This window comes from Pogoniulus pusillus, chromosome 22 (assembly GCF_015220805.1).
Source record: "Pogoniulus pusillus isolate bPogPus1 chromosome 22, bPogPus1.pri, whole genome shotgun sequence".
Taxonomy (NCBI): Eukaryota; Metazoa; Chordata; class Aves; order Piciformes; family Lybiidae; genus Pogoniulus; species Pogoniulus pusillus.
Window position 1 is genome coordinate 3,420,616 of NC_087285.1, and position 16,053 is coordinate 3,436,668.

Here is a 16,053-nt window from a genome sequence, read left to right on the forward strand (position 1 = left end):
GGTAAAGAATTTCTTCTTAATCTCCAGTCTAAATCTGCTCTCTTCCAGCTCAAAGCCACTACCCTTCTTCCTGTCAGTACAAGCCCTTGCAGACAGCGCTCTCCTGCAGCCCCCTTCAGGTAGTGGAAGGCTGCTCTAAAGCCTCTCTGGAGTCTCTCTTCTCAAGCCTAAACAGTCTCAACTCTCTCAGCCTGTCCCTGTAGGGTGACAGAGGTGGAAAGTATATAAACGAAGAATAGCTCAAACACAGCCACCTCGTACCACTGACTGCCCCAGATGAAAACAAGGCAAGGGTAAGATCAGCAGTAAAGTTTTACCTTTATTCTCTTGTATTTCTGTGACAAGTGGACTCTGACTGGTTTACCAAACACCAGGGCAGGTGTTGTCGAGTAGTATTCTACTGCAGCCTGGGCATCTTCAGTGGTTGACATCTCAATAAACGCCTGAATTGATATAGAAAAGAATTAAAACACTTCTCCAAGAATCAGGAGGTTTGTTCCATATTGTCCTGTCTGTACTGTTCAAACAGGTTACAACATTAACTGACCTGCAGAACTCGGCATGGATTCTGCATGCTTTATTTAGGTGCCAAATCAGAACTATTTGGTTTGTTTACATTCTACTTAGATTTGGATTCAGAACATTCTATCACTTCCTGTTTCTTTTCTTTGATACTGTTTCTTTTTCCACACTCAAAAAACATGACTCTGTTTAGTACAGATGAAGACCAAAATGTGTTTTCAGAGATTGTAAGAAGATAATTTAGTGTGTTTCAGAGAAAGCTGCACTGAAGGACTTCATCTTACCTCATTGATCTTGTTTAGAATCAGGTGATTTGTAATGATTCCAAAGGGTTCAACAAGTTGAAGCAGCTGGTATCTCAAGTTCTTTCCCCTCTGGAAATCCATGATGTGAACAACTCTGCTTGTCTCCTGTTGAAGGCAAAGAATGCATACACAATATTTAGTGACAACATGCATCAACTAACCTTAAAAACAAAGTCTGTCAAGGCTCTGCTCTACCTGTACCATTATTGCCTTTACTAGTTTAAGCCTTCAGTAGTAACCAAACCAAGATTTGCAAAGGCATAGAACACTTCCACAGCAGACATCTGCCAAAGCTAGCTGAATGTTCATGTCCCACAGCTTCATCACCAGAGGATGTTTTAACAGGGGCTGTACACTCAGTACTTTGTAGAATAGTTAAGTATCACAGAATCATTACATTTGGAACAGATCTTTAAGATCAAGTCCAACCATTAACCCAGAACTGCCAAGTCCACCACTAAACCACAGCCTTCAGCACATCTACGTGGCTCTTCAGTCTCTCCAGGAACAGGGATTCCATCACTGCCCTGGACTGCCTGTTCTAGGACTTGACAACCTTTTCAGTGAAGAAATTATTCCTCACGTTCCTGCTGCAAGGTGAAGAGGCCATTTACTCCTGTCCTAACCCTTGTTGCTTGGAAGAAGAGACCAACTCCCACCTTACTCCAGTGTCTTTCCAGACTAAACAACCCCAGCTCCCTCAGCTGCTCCTCACCAACCCTGTTCTCCAGACTCTTCATCAGCTTGCCTTTCTCTGGACATGCTCCAGCACCTCAATGTCCTTCTTGTAGCGAGGGCCCTAAAACTGATCCCAGTATTGGATATGCAGTCTCAACAGTGCCCAGTACAGTAGGAAGTGGGGGATGATCCCTGCCCTGCTCCTGCTGGCCACACTATTCCTGATCCAGGCCAGGATGCTGCTGGCCCTCTTGGTCAGCTGGGCAAGAAAGCAGCACAATGGAAATTCAGTATTACTTTAAAGCTTCAATATTTACACACACACACAGAGTATACCTTAAGACAATCCAGTCACTCAAAAAGAAATCTTATGAAAGCAAACAAAACTAAATCAAAATCGTGGAGTTGACAAAAGAAACACCAACAAATTTTTGATACTAACCACTCTGCCCTTCTGCATGTGCCTGGGTCCTTGCATATTGCCATTTCCAGCTCCTTTGAGAAATCAAAAGAATGAACAAGCTTAGTTCAGCCTGTAAGATTGGCATTAACATACCTCTTCACAAGTCCTTAAGAGATCCAAGTCGTTTGTATTACTAAACCACAATGACATCAAGTTTTAAACCCTAATTATTTAATTAGGGTCTGAAAAAACTGTTAACTTGTTTGCTTTAGAGCTCTGGTAACTTAAATTCCTCCTGCCTGATCACTGTGTTCAGGTTAAGACTGGAGAAGAAGCTGCATTTAGTGATGTGCAGAAATAGCAGAAAATGAGTAAGATTTGCCACAACAAAAATGTCTCAAAGATATTCTTTTTAACAATTGATGGTTTAGGTGTAGAAAGACTCCATAGTTTTAGTTCTAAACTAACATCAATTCTATCATAATGCCTATTTGACTATGAAACACTCTCCCTCCAAAAAAAGAAACCAAACAGCCTTTCAGGTAGCTTGGCTCAAAGTTCAGTTTTGAGATGTTTGGAAAATGAACAGCATTGTTTTAACAAAATGAAGGCACCTAATGCCTAAAGCATTTGAAATACTTGGGCAAATTAATTAGTTTGGCTCTTTCAGTCACTCAAATGACTTAAAAAAAAAAACATAGGTAAGATTCAGACAAGAACCTAATTCTTAAGTCTGCCTTCCTGTAAAGAATGGGCTTGCATCAACTATCTTCACCTTTCTCAGTTGCTATTTGCCAAATTGATTTGAAATTAAGGAGAAAAAGCACTTAGCAGACTGAATTCTTTCAAGCTTCACAAGAAAATCCCCACCAACACATAGCTAATCAAATAGAGACAAAGAACTTCTAGACAGGAGAAAAATACAAGTCCAAAGCACATGGCTAAGCAAACTGTTTTAATAACCTCAGCTAATAATCATGTGGATGGTAGCCAAGAGATAGTAAAAAGGTTAAAGTGTGGGATCTGAGTCTTTGGACAGGGAGGGAATGGAATATTTCAGTTTCACTGCTCAGAAAAGTGTTTTGGTTTGTTTTATAACAAAATAGACAAAAACCCCCAATCAAATCAAGAACCTAAGTCTTGTATAAGTAAGTACTGATATTACCTCTTGGCCCAACAGGAGGTCCTCCAAGGTGAAATGGAGGTGGTGGTGGTCCCAGAATTCCAGGTGCAGGGTTTGTGGACTGCTGCAACATAAAGGGGTCACCCCTGGAAAGAGAACAAAAATAATCTTATTTATAACACCAAAAAACCTGTAATGCTTTCATTCTCAAAATAAACCCTTAATTACTGCAGAGTATCCAAGGAGAAGTCAGCTTCAGCTCCTTTTACTGCTGCTCTCCAGCTAGCAGCACACAAAAGGAGGCAGCTGTGTGAAGGAAGTCTGCTGTTTCCCATGAAATGTTAACAACATCCTCCACTTCAAATAAACAATTTGAAATACTGAAAAATTCATTACTACTTACATTCCATGTCCTGAATCACTGTCAGGATTCCATTCTGGGTATCTTAAAAGAAACAACAATAAAAGAAAGGTAAGAAGAAGTCTGTTCCAGCTGTGTTACAATTTCCACACAAGCAGCAATGCCCTTCTGTGTTCTACCACAAGCACATGGTAACAGTGCCCACTGCAGGAGACACAAGGAGGATCTGTCAGCCATGGCATTCTTCTTGACATCCTGCCTATAGAAGAGGCTGTCAGTTTACAACAAACACTGTACTTTTGGTTTACAAAAGGTATTTACAAGTTGGTCTAAGAGACTCCCAAAAACTGGCAATAGTCTCAAAAGTGTGGCCAGAAGGTCAAGAGAAGTTCTTGCCTTTTACTCCGCCCTAGTGAGGTCACAGCTGGAGCAACTGTATGAAGTTGTGGACTCCCCAGCTCAGTGAGACAGGAAAATGTTAGAGAAAGTCCAGTGAAGGCTCCAAAGCTGCCGAGGGGCCTCGAGCATCTCTGTGAGGAGCAAAGGCTGAGAGTCCTGGGGCTGAGAGCCTGCAGAAGAGCAGCCCCAGAGGGGGATCTGAGCAATGCTCAGCATGGTCTAAAGGGTGGGGGATATCGCACAGATGAGACTGGGCTCTTTCAGTGGTGTGCAGTGACAGAGCAAGGGACACAAACTGGAACCAGAGGTTGCATCTGAACAGAGAAAAAACTTGTTTGGTGCGAGGCTGCTGGAGGCCTGGAGCAGGCTGACCAGAGAGACTATGGAGTCTCCTTCTGTGCAGGGCTTCCAGCTCCACCCACAGCCATTGTGATCCTGGGCAAGCTGCTGTGGGGTGCCCTGCTTTAGCAGGGGAGTTGGACTGGATGATGTCCAGAGGTTACTTCCAACCCCATCATGCTGGGACTCTGTAATTGTTAAGGCCCACCTCCAAAACGCTACATATGGCTCAGCAGGACTCAGAAGTCATACACTGAGATGCTTTTTGCCCTGAAGATGCTCTTTTGTTTGTACTCCCTACAAAGAGCAGCACGTGCTCTAAACCTGCTTTGTGCACTGTGACTGACTGCTCTTTAGCTGTCCACGCCCTCCTGCCCCAAGAGTGAGTAAAGGTGTTGAAATTCATACATTTCCAGCAGCAGCTGACAGCGTCGGCTGTGAGTCGCTCCATTGATATGGTGGTTCCACTCCTGCAGCAAAGTAAAGAATTCCAAATTAGAAGCCACATTTGGCAAGCCCTTCGGAACACAATCATGTTGTACAGCGCAGTTAGCTTCTCTTCTAGGCTGAAGTATGGAAGATACATGGGTAACAAAATCCTTTGTTGTAGTGCTTTAAAGAAATTGGACCTACCTCTCAACTCCTAACCTGGGTGAAAAGGTGGCTGGTGAAAAATCTGTTGCAATCTAAGGGTGGGATCCTGCCTCCAGAGGTGCAAAGCTCACCAGGGGAGAACTGCTACGGCATAGAGGCATATTGCTGCCATTCCAACTTCTCCAACTGCATGCTGAGGTGAGGGTTTTTTTTTGTCCTCTGTCATTTCAGAATTTCCTCCACTCTCTCTGCTTCTTTCCTCAGGCTTGTAAATATTAGTTTCAACTAAATGCTTGAGTTTTAGAACCATAAAGCAGCCAAGAAATTGCTAGGAATCCAGAAAGGAAAGACTAAAAGAAATCAAAGTGCACAGCTAGGGCAAACTTCAAGTATACAGGTGAAAGATAAAAACATAGCATTTGAGGGGAATGATCAAGGACAAATAGATCTAAATTAGATGGTACAGAGGAGGAATAACAGAATTAAACCACACTAGGCACCTGCTTTTGGTGTAGCACCTACTTCTGGTGAACCCCTTCTGGTTCCTAGGAAGGGATGAGGGCTTCCTACTGCTCCTCTGCAGACTATTTTGATTACAGATTGATTTAAGAAGGAAAGCAGGCACAAGGACTTCTCATGCACCACACTGCCTGCTCTCTATATCCTGACAGCACCAGGCTGTGCTATACGCACCTAAGTGACAAAACCTTGCAAGTTTCACTGTGCTGGTCTGGGAGCCGCTCTGCTGCTGCTCAGTTAGCAAAGGGACCAGCAGAGACACAGGGGCTGAGTTAACCTTGGGATCTCCGAGAGATGAAGGGCACAGTAATGGTGTATTTTGGGGGCAGTTTAACAGCTGAAGATTCTCTCTTAACACCTACATTTCCATGTGAGCATGTATGTTTCATTGCATGTTTATGTCTCTTCCCACACAGGAATTTCTGCTCAGCAACTATAAATTACTTTTTCCTCCCCTGAACACTCACCTTTCCTGATTTTTAGTTTCCACCACACTACAGCCACCCTCTTGGATATAAGATAGTCACTCCTGAGGCTTACTGTAGTGTTTCCATACACTAACTGCCTACCTTACACTGTCTGCAAAGAAAAGAACCCTGGATCTGAAGCCTCCCATAAGGTACTGCTGTTGAGCTGCACTGCAACACTACTCCACAATAGAACATGGAGCAAGATGAAAGTTTCGTTTGTTTTATGAAGATGTAAAGTGACAGCTCCACTTTTTCTTGTTAACTGCATAAGATATAGGCTCTGCAACTATAAATTAATAAATATACTGGCAATTAGGATGAAAAAAACCCAAACTCCCACAAGGAAACCTATCCACAAAACACTCCATGCTTAAACCCAAAGTTTCCTCAGTTTAAAACTTATTTATTCCTGTATTACAGAAAAGTCTTTTAAACACTAAAACCCCTCTAAATTTGGGTGCATAATCTGTAAAGCCCCAGTGGGTTGATTCTGCTGGATGTAACATGCTTTGAAGCTGTTTTAACACATCAATTTCATACTTTCTGAAACTGAAGTAGAAGTTATCTGCAACTACAGGCAAAGCTTGGGAGATCTACCTCTCGTTATACCTCAAACAGTTTTAAACGGGCAAAAAATGGAGATGTGATACAGAACAGAGGAAATTCTTTTCCCCATGGAGGGGTTTCAGAACAATGGCTCATCTACACTGTTTTTTTACTCAATACAATTCTTAATCTGGACCTCCCTTCCTACCTTTATGCAGGCTGAGACATCACTCCTCTGAGGTCTATGGGCACTAGCTATTGACAGAATCATTAGCAGGAATGCTTAAAGTTAAGCTGGAGCAAATCTGAACTGAGCTCTTTAAAACTTAAGATTAGCTTTTGCCTTAACAATGTGAGCAAGAGGACGAGCTGTTCTTGAGAAAATCAGGCCAAACCTAAGCACCTAATTTTAGACAGCTCTCTATCAGGGACAGGGCCACCGTTCTCCTCTGAGATCTATCACCATTTCCAGCGCTTAACCTCCAAATTCATCTGTTCATGTTGCATCAGCCTTTTGCATTGACAGGGAAAACAGCCCCTCCACATCTTAACACTTCAGTGCTTGACAAAGGAATTAGGATTGACAAAATGCATCAAGAAACCAGGGCATAATTTACTCCACAGTTAGAGAGAAAACAAACTGGGTCTTAGAATACAGGCATGAATTAAAGATGAAATTAAAAACACTACTTGAAAAATAAAACCCACAGATGACTGCTCTGTCAGCTTAAGTTATAGGAAGGGTATTTAACCCCTTGCTTGGTCTTAAAAATAGACATTGTTTTATCATAGGTTTTTAAAATAAAATCTTCTATGGTGTTTTTATGTGGTAGGAAAAGGAGATTTTCATATTGCAGCATGAAGTCTGCACTGTCCCAGCTAAGAACAGCCTTTCCCTTTCTGCTTTCCAGAAATCTTGGTTCAGATCAGATTACTTTACAGGTTCTACTCAATTCCATTTTGTGAGAGACACAAAATAAGAACTTCTGGAATTGTTAGGTATGCAAAGCAGAGGAAAAAAGGAGAGAAGAGAGAAAAATTCCGGTGATGATATGATTTCTGTAATTAGAAACAAAGCCCAAACTCGGGTCATAAGAAACAGATGATCCAATCTCAATTATTTTATGGTGTGCCAGCAGTCAAAGTCTATTCCTAAAAACCAGATGGTTTTACATGTTACAGAAGAAGTCAGCTACTTAAGTTATGCAGTCAAAAGAACTTGGTATTTCTCATACCTGGAAAGCTATTTCATGTTGGATATCCTTTTGATAGATCTTCATAGCAGAGCAAACTAAGAACCAACAAGGATTTAAAACAAAGTGCTAAAAAGAACCCTACTTACAGGATTTACTGGTTGCCATCTTCAAGGGCCTCAGAAGTTTATGCTTTCAATCTAACCAAGTGAAGTCCTTCTACAGAACTGAGCATGGCATCTAAACTGTTAACACTTAAAACCTTTTTGTGAACATAAATGGCATAAATATAGGAGAGAAGAAACCCGGATTACTGTGAATTTAGATATAATAAAGTCATTAAAGCAACACAATTTCCAAAGCTGTGGGATCAGCTGGAGTCATACAGAGGCTGCTCTACCAACTGGTCTGATCATTTCCTCGCAGGGAGAGAACAATTCCCGTGTTTCGAAAAGATTAGATGCACGGAAGCAGCACTTTGTGAGAGGCAACTGTAAAGAAATGGTTAGTAAACAGCAATTCCACATTGTATCAATTTCACAGTAATAGCATGTATTATATTTTCAAACTGAAGGCCTTCAAGGTAATTAGCCACTAACTGTGACAAGAGGGGCACTGCATTAGCCAATTAGCCAATTAAATTGCCTAGTGTACTGAAAAATCAGCAAGATGAGCAACACTGGAAAAGCTGAAAGTGAGAAGGCTCTGAAAACACCATCTGAATAAACAGGCCACGTTGAGCAACCTGCTACCTTGGCAGAGAGTTGAGCTACTGGTGAATAAATTAAGAGGGAAGGCTCAGCAAAACCGAATCTCCCCCGAAGATCCACTCTAGTGGCCAGGCAAGTAAAGAACACTACTAGGAACGCAGAGCAGCGGGAGACTGCAACAGCAGACTGATTGCTGGGAGAGTCTACAGGGAGAGATGCAACATGGGACAATAAAACGTGAGTCTGAAGTGTCTAAGAGAGTTGTGAAAAAGGAGAAAAATGACGACAAATTTCAGCCATAGTATGAGATAGAGTGTTAAAGTGAAATTAAAAAGGCAAGAATGAGCTAATCTAAACCGTGGGTGTTTGGCTTTTTTGTTGTTGTTTCTTTGTGTTTTGGTTTCGTTTTGTTTTTTTACTTTTGCAAATAAGTTCCAGGGCTCTACATTAACTCTTTCCCTTTGGACAGGGAAAAAGCAGAACTGTGCAAGAAGGCATCTTAACTACATATAAAATCAGCAATCAAGACAGATGTGGAGGAGAGCTGAAACTAGTTTCCTGAACAGCACAGTAGATACACTACAAAAACCCACCAAACCAACCAAAAACCAAAACACCCCACCCCAAAACTGCTTGAATGCCAGATGTTTGTGGTTAAGAGAACATGTAGATGTAAAATATAAATAAGATATCCCAGCAGATGATAGCTGATTTGAAGTTAAGCATCTGGGCAACCAAAACACATTAATGTAAAGCCCTGGTTTACAGTGTTAACAATTACCTTGTCAATAAACCAAGTGCCTTTTTTCACTCTCCAACCAACTTTCAGATCATTTCAAAAGCAACCAGGCTCTTAGAAATCATTAGAGAAATAGGTAAAAACAGAACAGATACTACAACGTAAAGGAAAATAGAAGTATCTGGTGCGTAACTCACCTTATTAGAATGAACTGGCATATCACATATAGAGCACAGATGGGGATAACCCTTCGGTAAGAATCCATGGAAGTCTTCAATATTGCTATTTGGAGGAGCACCTCTCTTTTTCTCAAAGAGAGATCTCTCGGGACCAGGACCACGACCCATTCTGTCATACTCACTGTCAAATTTATGATAGTTATGCGAAGTCTCACCATAGAAAGATTCGTCCCTACACCTTTCTCCATCTCTTAATCTGTCATCTTCATAATCCATTCTGTCATAATAACCAGATTCTTGAGAACGACTTCCATGGTCATAGTCAACCACTGGGTTGAGACTAGGACCACGATCATCAAAGCTATCTCTTCTAAAATGCCTTTTTTCTTCCCAATCATCCCTAGGTACTCTGTACGGTGGTTCCCGTGTGGATGATCTGCCATCTCTACCATAACCTTCTTCAGCTCTCCTCCTTTTAAGTTGTAGAAGGATCTGAGGCAAGTTTTCAGGAGTGATCTTGTCCTCGGGATAGCGACTCAGTTCATCTAAGTCTCTAGCAGACAGACCAAAGCTGGCCAAAATGTTAGTGGCCTGGTCTGCATCTCCACGGTGCTGAGAAGACAAAGGGAGCGGACCTCTACTTCCAATGTTAAATATAGACTGCAAATTATGGGAAGAGGTACTACCAGAAGACAGTGCACTATGAGATCCTTGTTGGTTCAATGAAGAACTCATCCCAAGATTCATTAAGCTAGCAAGGCGTGCAGTACCCTGGTTCATCCTTCCAAGAGATGGCATATTTAAAGACTGGGTAGCAGCAGCAAGAAGGCCTATTCCTGCAGAGAGGTCACGCCCATGACCTTGTGAATCCCTACTCAGAGATGACTGCTGGAATGACTTGGACATTCTGGAGAACTAGAGCTTGTCTACTTTATGGATCAAAAAAAAATTCCTTTTCCTTTTTTTAAGATGGCTGAAAAGAGAGCTCACACTAGAAAGCTAGGCAAACTTCACTTCAAAGATGGTAACGCCAAGAAAGAGGATCAATAATGACTGCAGATCTTCTTCAAGCTGAGAAACACCAGACAATTCTGTAGAAAAACAAGCAGTTTTAGTCATAAATCCCTTGAAACAGATGCAGTTTTAAACTTATGCATCATGTTGATCTAAAAAAAAAAAAAAAAAACAAAACAAAAAACATTATAAGATCTCAATCTTACAAGGCTTTTTATTACATAACAGATTCAAGAGGTACCCAGAGCCTACAAATATCGTTTCAGCTAAAAAAAATTTTACAGCAGTGTTTCTGGTACATGCTACTCCTCTTCTATAAAAGGCTACTTTCACACTGAAGACAAGTGGATTGCAGAAGTTTGGGATGTCTGAAAGCATCTCAAGTTTACAAGCATATAAGCCTTGACCTCTGGTTAATGGTTTTGTTCATACCCTACATTGCTGTGTCTATGAGAAGACCACCAAAAAAAAACCATCCACAAACTTAAGCCCGCAGAATCTGAGATGACTTTGGCATATAACACATTTGAAAGTGAAACCTATACCACCACAGAATAGGACAAAAGGAAGTTAAAAGTAAACTGAAGTTTGGGCAAAAAGTTTCTAGTGTAAGATCTGGTAAATGAGACCAAATATAACATTCAATCTTTATGCAGTAGAATTCAAATTACCGCTGTGAAGACCGATGTGAACAAGAACAGTAAGTTTTTAACAGGCTGCAGGAAGTAAACAAGACCCCTTGCTTAAATTGCAGTTATTACAGGTAATAGCACTCAGGAAGTGATTCTTTGGCATAGTGCACCTGTGATATCAGCCTCTACTTGCAGAGCTCAAGCTAATCAAAGTTCAGACTCAGTTGTAGGATGGGAGCCTCAAGGAAAACCCTGCTCCTGCAGGAAGAGTTGCCAGGTGAGTCAGGAGATGGCATCACGCTCCAGCTGTCTCTGCAGCAAACTGCTGCTGCCTTGCTTCAGGCCTGACACCGACACAGTGACCACATGTGACAGTTAAAGATTCCAAGATAACGCTTCTAAGAGACAGGCATCTGCCTCATGCCTCAAAAATTACTAACCTTGTATTTAAACCTTTGGTTCAACTGCATTCACTTCAAGATTTAGCTCAATAATGTATCAATATTCACAGTAAAACTACAGTGCAAGTTCTTTTTCTTTGGTGCAGAGGGAAAAATCTGTAATACTACTCTCAAATCCCTTCAGTCTTGGGACAGATACACAAAATTTAAAGCAATGCAACACACATGAAAATGCTGCACCAGAAGTAAGCTGGATTTGGGACCCTGATGCAGTAAAGCCCTTTCAGATCTCTGCAGAGCAGTTCTGCTCCTCCAGCACTGCCCATCAGAGGCACATTGAACACATCAGCACTTGGAAAAGAAACTGGTCCAAACTGCACAGCTCCTGATGAAGTCAGCTTGTAAGAGAGCAGGTATGTTTGGGGAGGAATGGGAAAGACAAAATCAAAGAAGGATTTTTCCTTGAAGAGAGCAGTTCTGCAGAAGGCAATTTCTCTTGCACTGGAAACAAGAAAAAAGGTCATGGTTATGAGCATTCTCTACCCCTGCTGCCTACTCAAGCCAGAGCCCTCTTCCAGTAGCACAAAGTTTATCTAGTTGAAAAGCACTTGGCAACAGAGCGTTATAAAACTAAGCACTAATACAGGAAAAAACAATGGATTCTGAAAGACTAAAAGGGAGACAACCCTCCCTGAACTCCACCTTTGAAAACTGTTTTACAGAGTTTGCTACATGTTCAACTCCTATTTCAGCCATGCCTTTAAGATCCAAATTCATTGAGGTCATGTAAAGTAAGCTCAGTTGTATAATACTTGGTTAAGAACAAGAGACTGGGAAACATGGGGATGGTAAGTTTGAAAGCATCTGAGGCAGAAGACAGAAATGCACTGGAGAAAGCTTGGAGAAAACAGTAAATAAAACAAGAATGCAGGGCAAGTAAAGGAGGCAAATTCTCAGTGAGATACCCAGGACAAACTGCCCACATTAAAAGCACCTGGATAGAAGGCATTTAAAAGCTGTATTATAAAAAGGCTCTTGAGGTCAAACATGAGAGAAACGTTAATATTCACCTGGGTACCACGTTTTATCTCACAGACATTGAGTTATCTTCCAAGTACTTCATGACAATTTTACAAGTCAATCCTTACTCTTCCCATTTTCACAGATCAATCCTGTCCTAGTTCAAACACAAGTTCACAGAATAGATTCATCCTGAACTTACGAGGTTCTTCATAAATCATGTACTCCAGAGGGCTTCACAGACTAGACCCTGACAGTGATTCAGTAGACAACCACAGGGTCAAGCATGGTGCACCCTGCAGTTAATGCAAGGACCTGCATTATTCAAGTTTTTTTTCCAGATCAGGAAAGTTCCCCACTCTTCCAAAGCACCCTTTCTCTTTGAACAGATGCTGGCTAATCCTCTGGTCCCACTTCTCAATTGGCAGCTTATTGTCCACAGCTCCGGAGAGATTAGCAGAGAACAAACCCCATCACATCGCAGGCTGGCAGGGAGCTGGGTGGCAGAGACCCTGATGATGTGCCGTGCTGTCACCTCATGTACATAAGGGAGGTTTTTCATAACCACATCATGCTGCTGCTCATAAAAAGGAGAGGCAATGGGGGGGGGGGAAAGGGGATGAAAGGGGAAAAAAATCCCAAAGCCAAACAACAACAACAAAAAACAAACCCCAACGCAATCTGATGAAAAAGCATGAAGTGGGACAGCAAGACAACTGTATGAGGAGGACAGAATATAACCTTAGCTTTTGGTGCACTAGATGGGGAAGTGCCCTACAACTGAGGTACTCAAGTGGAGGAGTTCTGAAAACTAAGCTTCAGTTATGCTCCAAAAAAAGTAACTATTTACCCATCACTGCCACCTCACAACTGCTGCTGTACTCTACTCTTAGCCACTCCCATTCTTTAAAATCAGATGAAGACAATAACACTAGGTGGAAGAAGAGCCCTAAAATTCTACCAAGGAATGTTTAACTTCCATGTGGTCAGATTTACTGTGCGAGTTCACTCAGGAAGGATTTCATGTCAGTATCTGATAGAGACAGGTTCCCAGGGCCCAATGCCAGCCTGGAAGCGCGTGTGCCATCGGCTGAGTCACAGCAACAAGATGAGTGCGACTGAACAAAGCTGTCTAAAGAACCAGACATGACTTAGGCCAGTTGAAAGTGTTATGCTAATTGTTCTTCACCTCATTTCAGCTATATTGGGCACAGACATGCTTTCAGATCTACACTTTTGGCCATGTTAAAGATTTGAAAATCTGTAATACAAAGTATCCTCAAAACAAGTCGAAAGGCAAAACATTATTGGATTTCCTGACAAGTGCAGACAAACATTTTAGATCTACAAGTTGCAAAAGAATTTTCTGTAAAGGCAGATAATAAAAATAAGTGGTTTGGATCCTAGAGATATGCTGCTATCAAATAAAGGTCAAAATGAGGCTGATTTTCCAGCACTATATATATAAGAAGTGTTTCTTTGCATGTAAAGCTGATTATAAACTCTTGTTTTCAATAGAACTTATAAGTATGCAGTTTAAGTGAATTCTTGGGATACACTGAACATGCTGGATATGGAAACGCTGGAATATCTTCTTTTATGGACACCAGAAGGTTGAAAGTAATTCCCTACAACTCCCTGCTCCTACTACCACTGTTTCGGTATTTTTTAACCTGTGCATACACATTACAGTTTTAATAATTATCTTGTTCTCACAACAACTCATCTTTTTCTCATTACTCTCCCACTACTTGTAGAAAATCCTCAAAAAGGAAGAGAAAAAAAAGTATTTTCTACTCAGTTTCACTTTCACTTCAATCCCAAAATTACTCCAAGCACATGGAATTTAAGCAAATCAATTATGGTGAAAGCATTAAGCAATTAACAATCTGAAAAACAGCTCCAGTTTGTAACAACTCAAGACTTGAAGACTGCGCACCCTTGGGGAAAAAAGTCTGTAAGATGTTTCGCACCCACACTGCAGAAGCATGGATTAAGTATCCAGAGGGTTTTCCATCCCTCTCTTACGTGTGACACTCGTGCAGCCAGCCATCCAGTCCACTGTGGAAGAACCTGTACTCCTCTTGGTGAAACTATCACCAACACACCACGGCAAAAAAGGTTATCGAGGGAAAAGACCTGAAGTGACAAATGTAGACAGACAGTTCCTCTTGTTGCTCTGGGAATTAGCAGTAGTAAAACCAGAAACTTGCAAGGATATCAGAAGCAGATGTTATCTGCTGAATGCAGTGGATTTGGAACCGAGGGGATTATTGGGTAACAGAAAAGGCTCCTGTGTTTCCAAAGGCAAAGAAGGAATTGTCTAGCAGCCTTGGAGAAAACGCGGATTAACGCATATTTCAAGTACCAGCATTTAGAGTAGGCATTTAATACTGCTGGTTTGCATGCAAGAAAACTCATCCTGTCCAACCGAGCCCCAAAGGTCAGTGACCTCAAAAATCTAAGCAGCACCTGGCACACAGGATGCCTGTGCTTTTTTTGTGTGCAGAGCAGTCTGTTTAAGGCCCTGCAGAACAACTGGAAGAGTCTCATTTTCTTAGGATTACGTTCAGCTTCATCTCAGTGACTTGCTTGATCAGGGGAGCACAGAACCTGAGATCTGAAGTTACTGTAACAGATGACTGCTACAGAACAAGATATATTACATAAGAAAAAAGACTTATTTATAAGTGAGAAATTAAAACACCTAGGTTAGCAATTAAGAACATTACAAGAACTTAGTTGAAAGAAGCTGGTTTTCAACCTTTGAATGCAGGGGGAAAATAAAGCACTGTAGAAGATGCTGATTTCCTGTTTCTGTAATGTAATAAATTCAAACATCCTTCTTTTTATAAGACATGCACTGGGGAAAAAAAGTATATTTATTCCTTCAGACAAAGTGAAAAAAAGGTCCAAGGAACAGTACAGAAAGAATGCATTTTTAGAAAGAGAAAACAGAAACAGCTAGGAAAATAGAGAACAATTTTCACCATGTGTACTACCATGGTTTTACCTCGATGGCTTCCATCCACTCCTCCCTACTACTTTTAAGTCCACTCTTTGTTACTATCTTCAGAGCTCCAACTCTACAATAAGATGCATACAGAGGTTCCAGCACATATGAAAAGCTCCATGAAGCCACTAAGATCTGGTTGAACACAAGGCATCTGCCAAAACCAGAGTCACCGAGGAATGCAGGAGGACCCTAGTCTGGAAGCTGTGGTAACAATGAGCGTATGCTGCTGCACTTGGCAGAGCGAGGAGACAATCACTACTCATCCATGTCAGTGGTGATGAATAGCCTCATGGGCAGCAAAGCTCTGACAATCATCACAGCACATACCATAACTGTTTTAGAAAATAAACAGACAAAGAGAGTTAATCAGTGTAAAAGAGAAGCAATTTTACCTTTTCTTTTAAAAACCAAACCAGAACACTTCTGTATTGTGATCCAGTAGATGACTAAAAAAATCTTCTGACTAATAAGCCCGTCTAAATCTGCCTCCAGGCACTCCCAGAACTGGGATAAAATCGGATTCTTTCCCTACTGAAATTTTGTATGAGGCTGTGGAGGTGTAATTCTAGTGGCAGAGAAGAGTCAAAGGACTGTTTGCCAGGTTTCGTGTGCAAAACAAAAACCCAGTTGAATTATGGCTACAAATCCAGGACTGAAACACTTGTAAACTTACTTATCGTGGTGTATTTGGTTTTGTGTTCAAGACTTGTTGACATAGTGCACTGAGGAAGAATGCAAACAGCACAGAAGCTAGCCAAAAACACTCATAACTGAACAAATAAACTGAACGGGAGTCATTTATCTGCTGCTCTGCTTCTAACAGCTTCTCACCCAGATTTGCTGAGCGGCCTTGAGCACTGTTAGGTATTAAATTACAAAGCATCTTTGCA

At 41.4% G+C, this 16,053-nt stretch overlaps 1 protein-coding gene across 3 annotated transcripts in view; it reads right to left on the reverse strand.

The window, feature by feature from the left end:
• The window catches only part of MATR3 (matrin 3), a 30,147-nt gene that overhangs the window by 11,575 nt on the left and 2,519 nt on the right, over nt 1-16,053 (reverse strand). For 2 of the 3 annotated variants that reach the window (XM_064161485.1, XM_064161484.1), the window contains exons 2-8: nt 9,099-10,171; nt 4,539-4,600; nt 3,435-3,476; nt 3,074-3,177; nt 1,948-2,000; nt 807-932; nt 318-443 (exon numbers count right to left, since the gene is read on the reverse strand). In XM_064161485.1, coding sequence (XP_064017555.1) covers nt 318-443; nt 807-932; nt 1,948-2,000; nt 3,074-3,177; nt 3,435-3,476; nt 4,539-4,600; nt 9,099-9,986 — 1,401 coding nt within the window. In that variant the 5' untranslated portion in view covers nt 9,987-10,171. The remainder of the gene's footprint in view (nt 1-317; nt 444-806; nt 933-1,947; nt 2,001-3,073; nt 3,178-3,434; nt 3,477-4,538; nt 4,601-9,098; nt 10,172-16,053) is intronic. The other variant, XM_064161486.1, reaches the window with a different exon arrangement.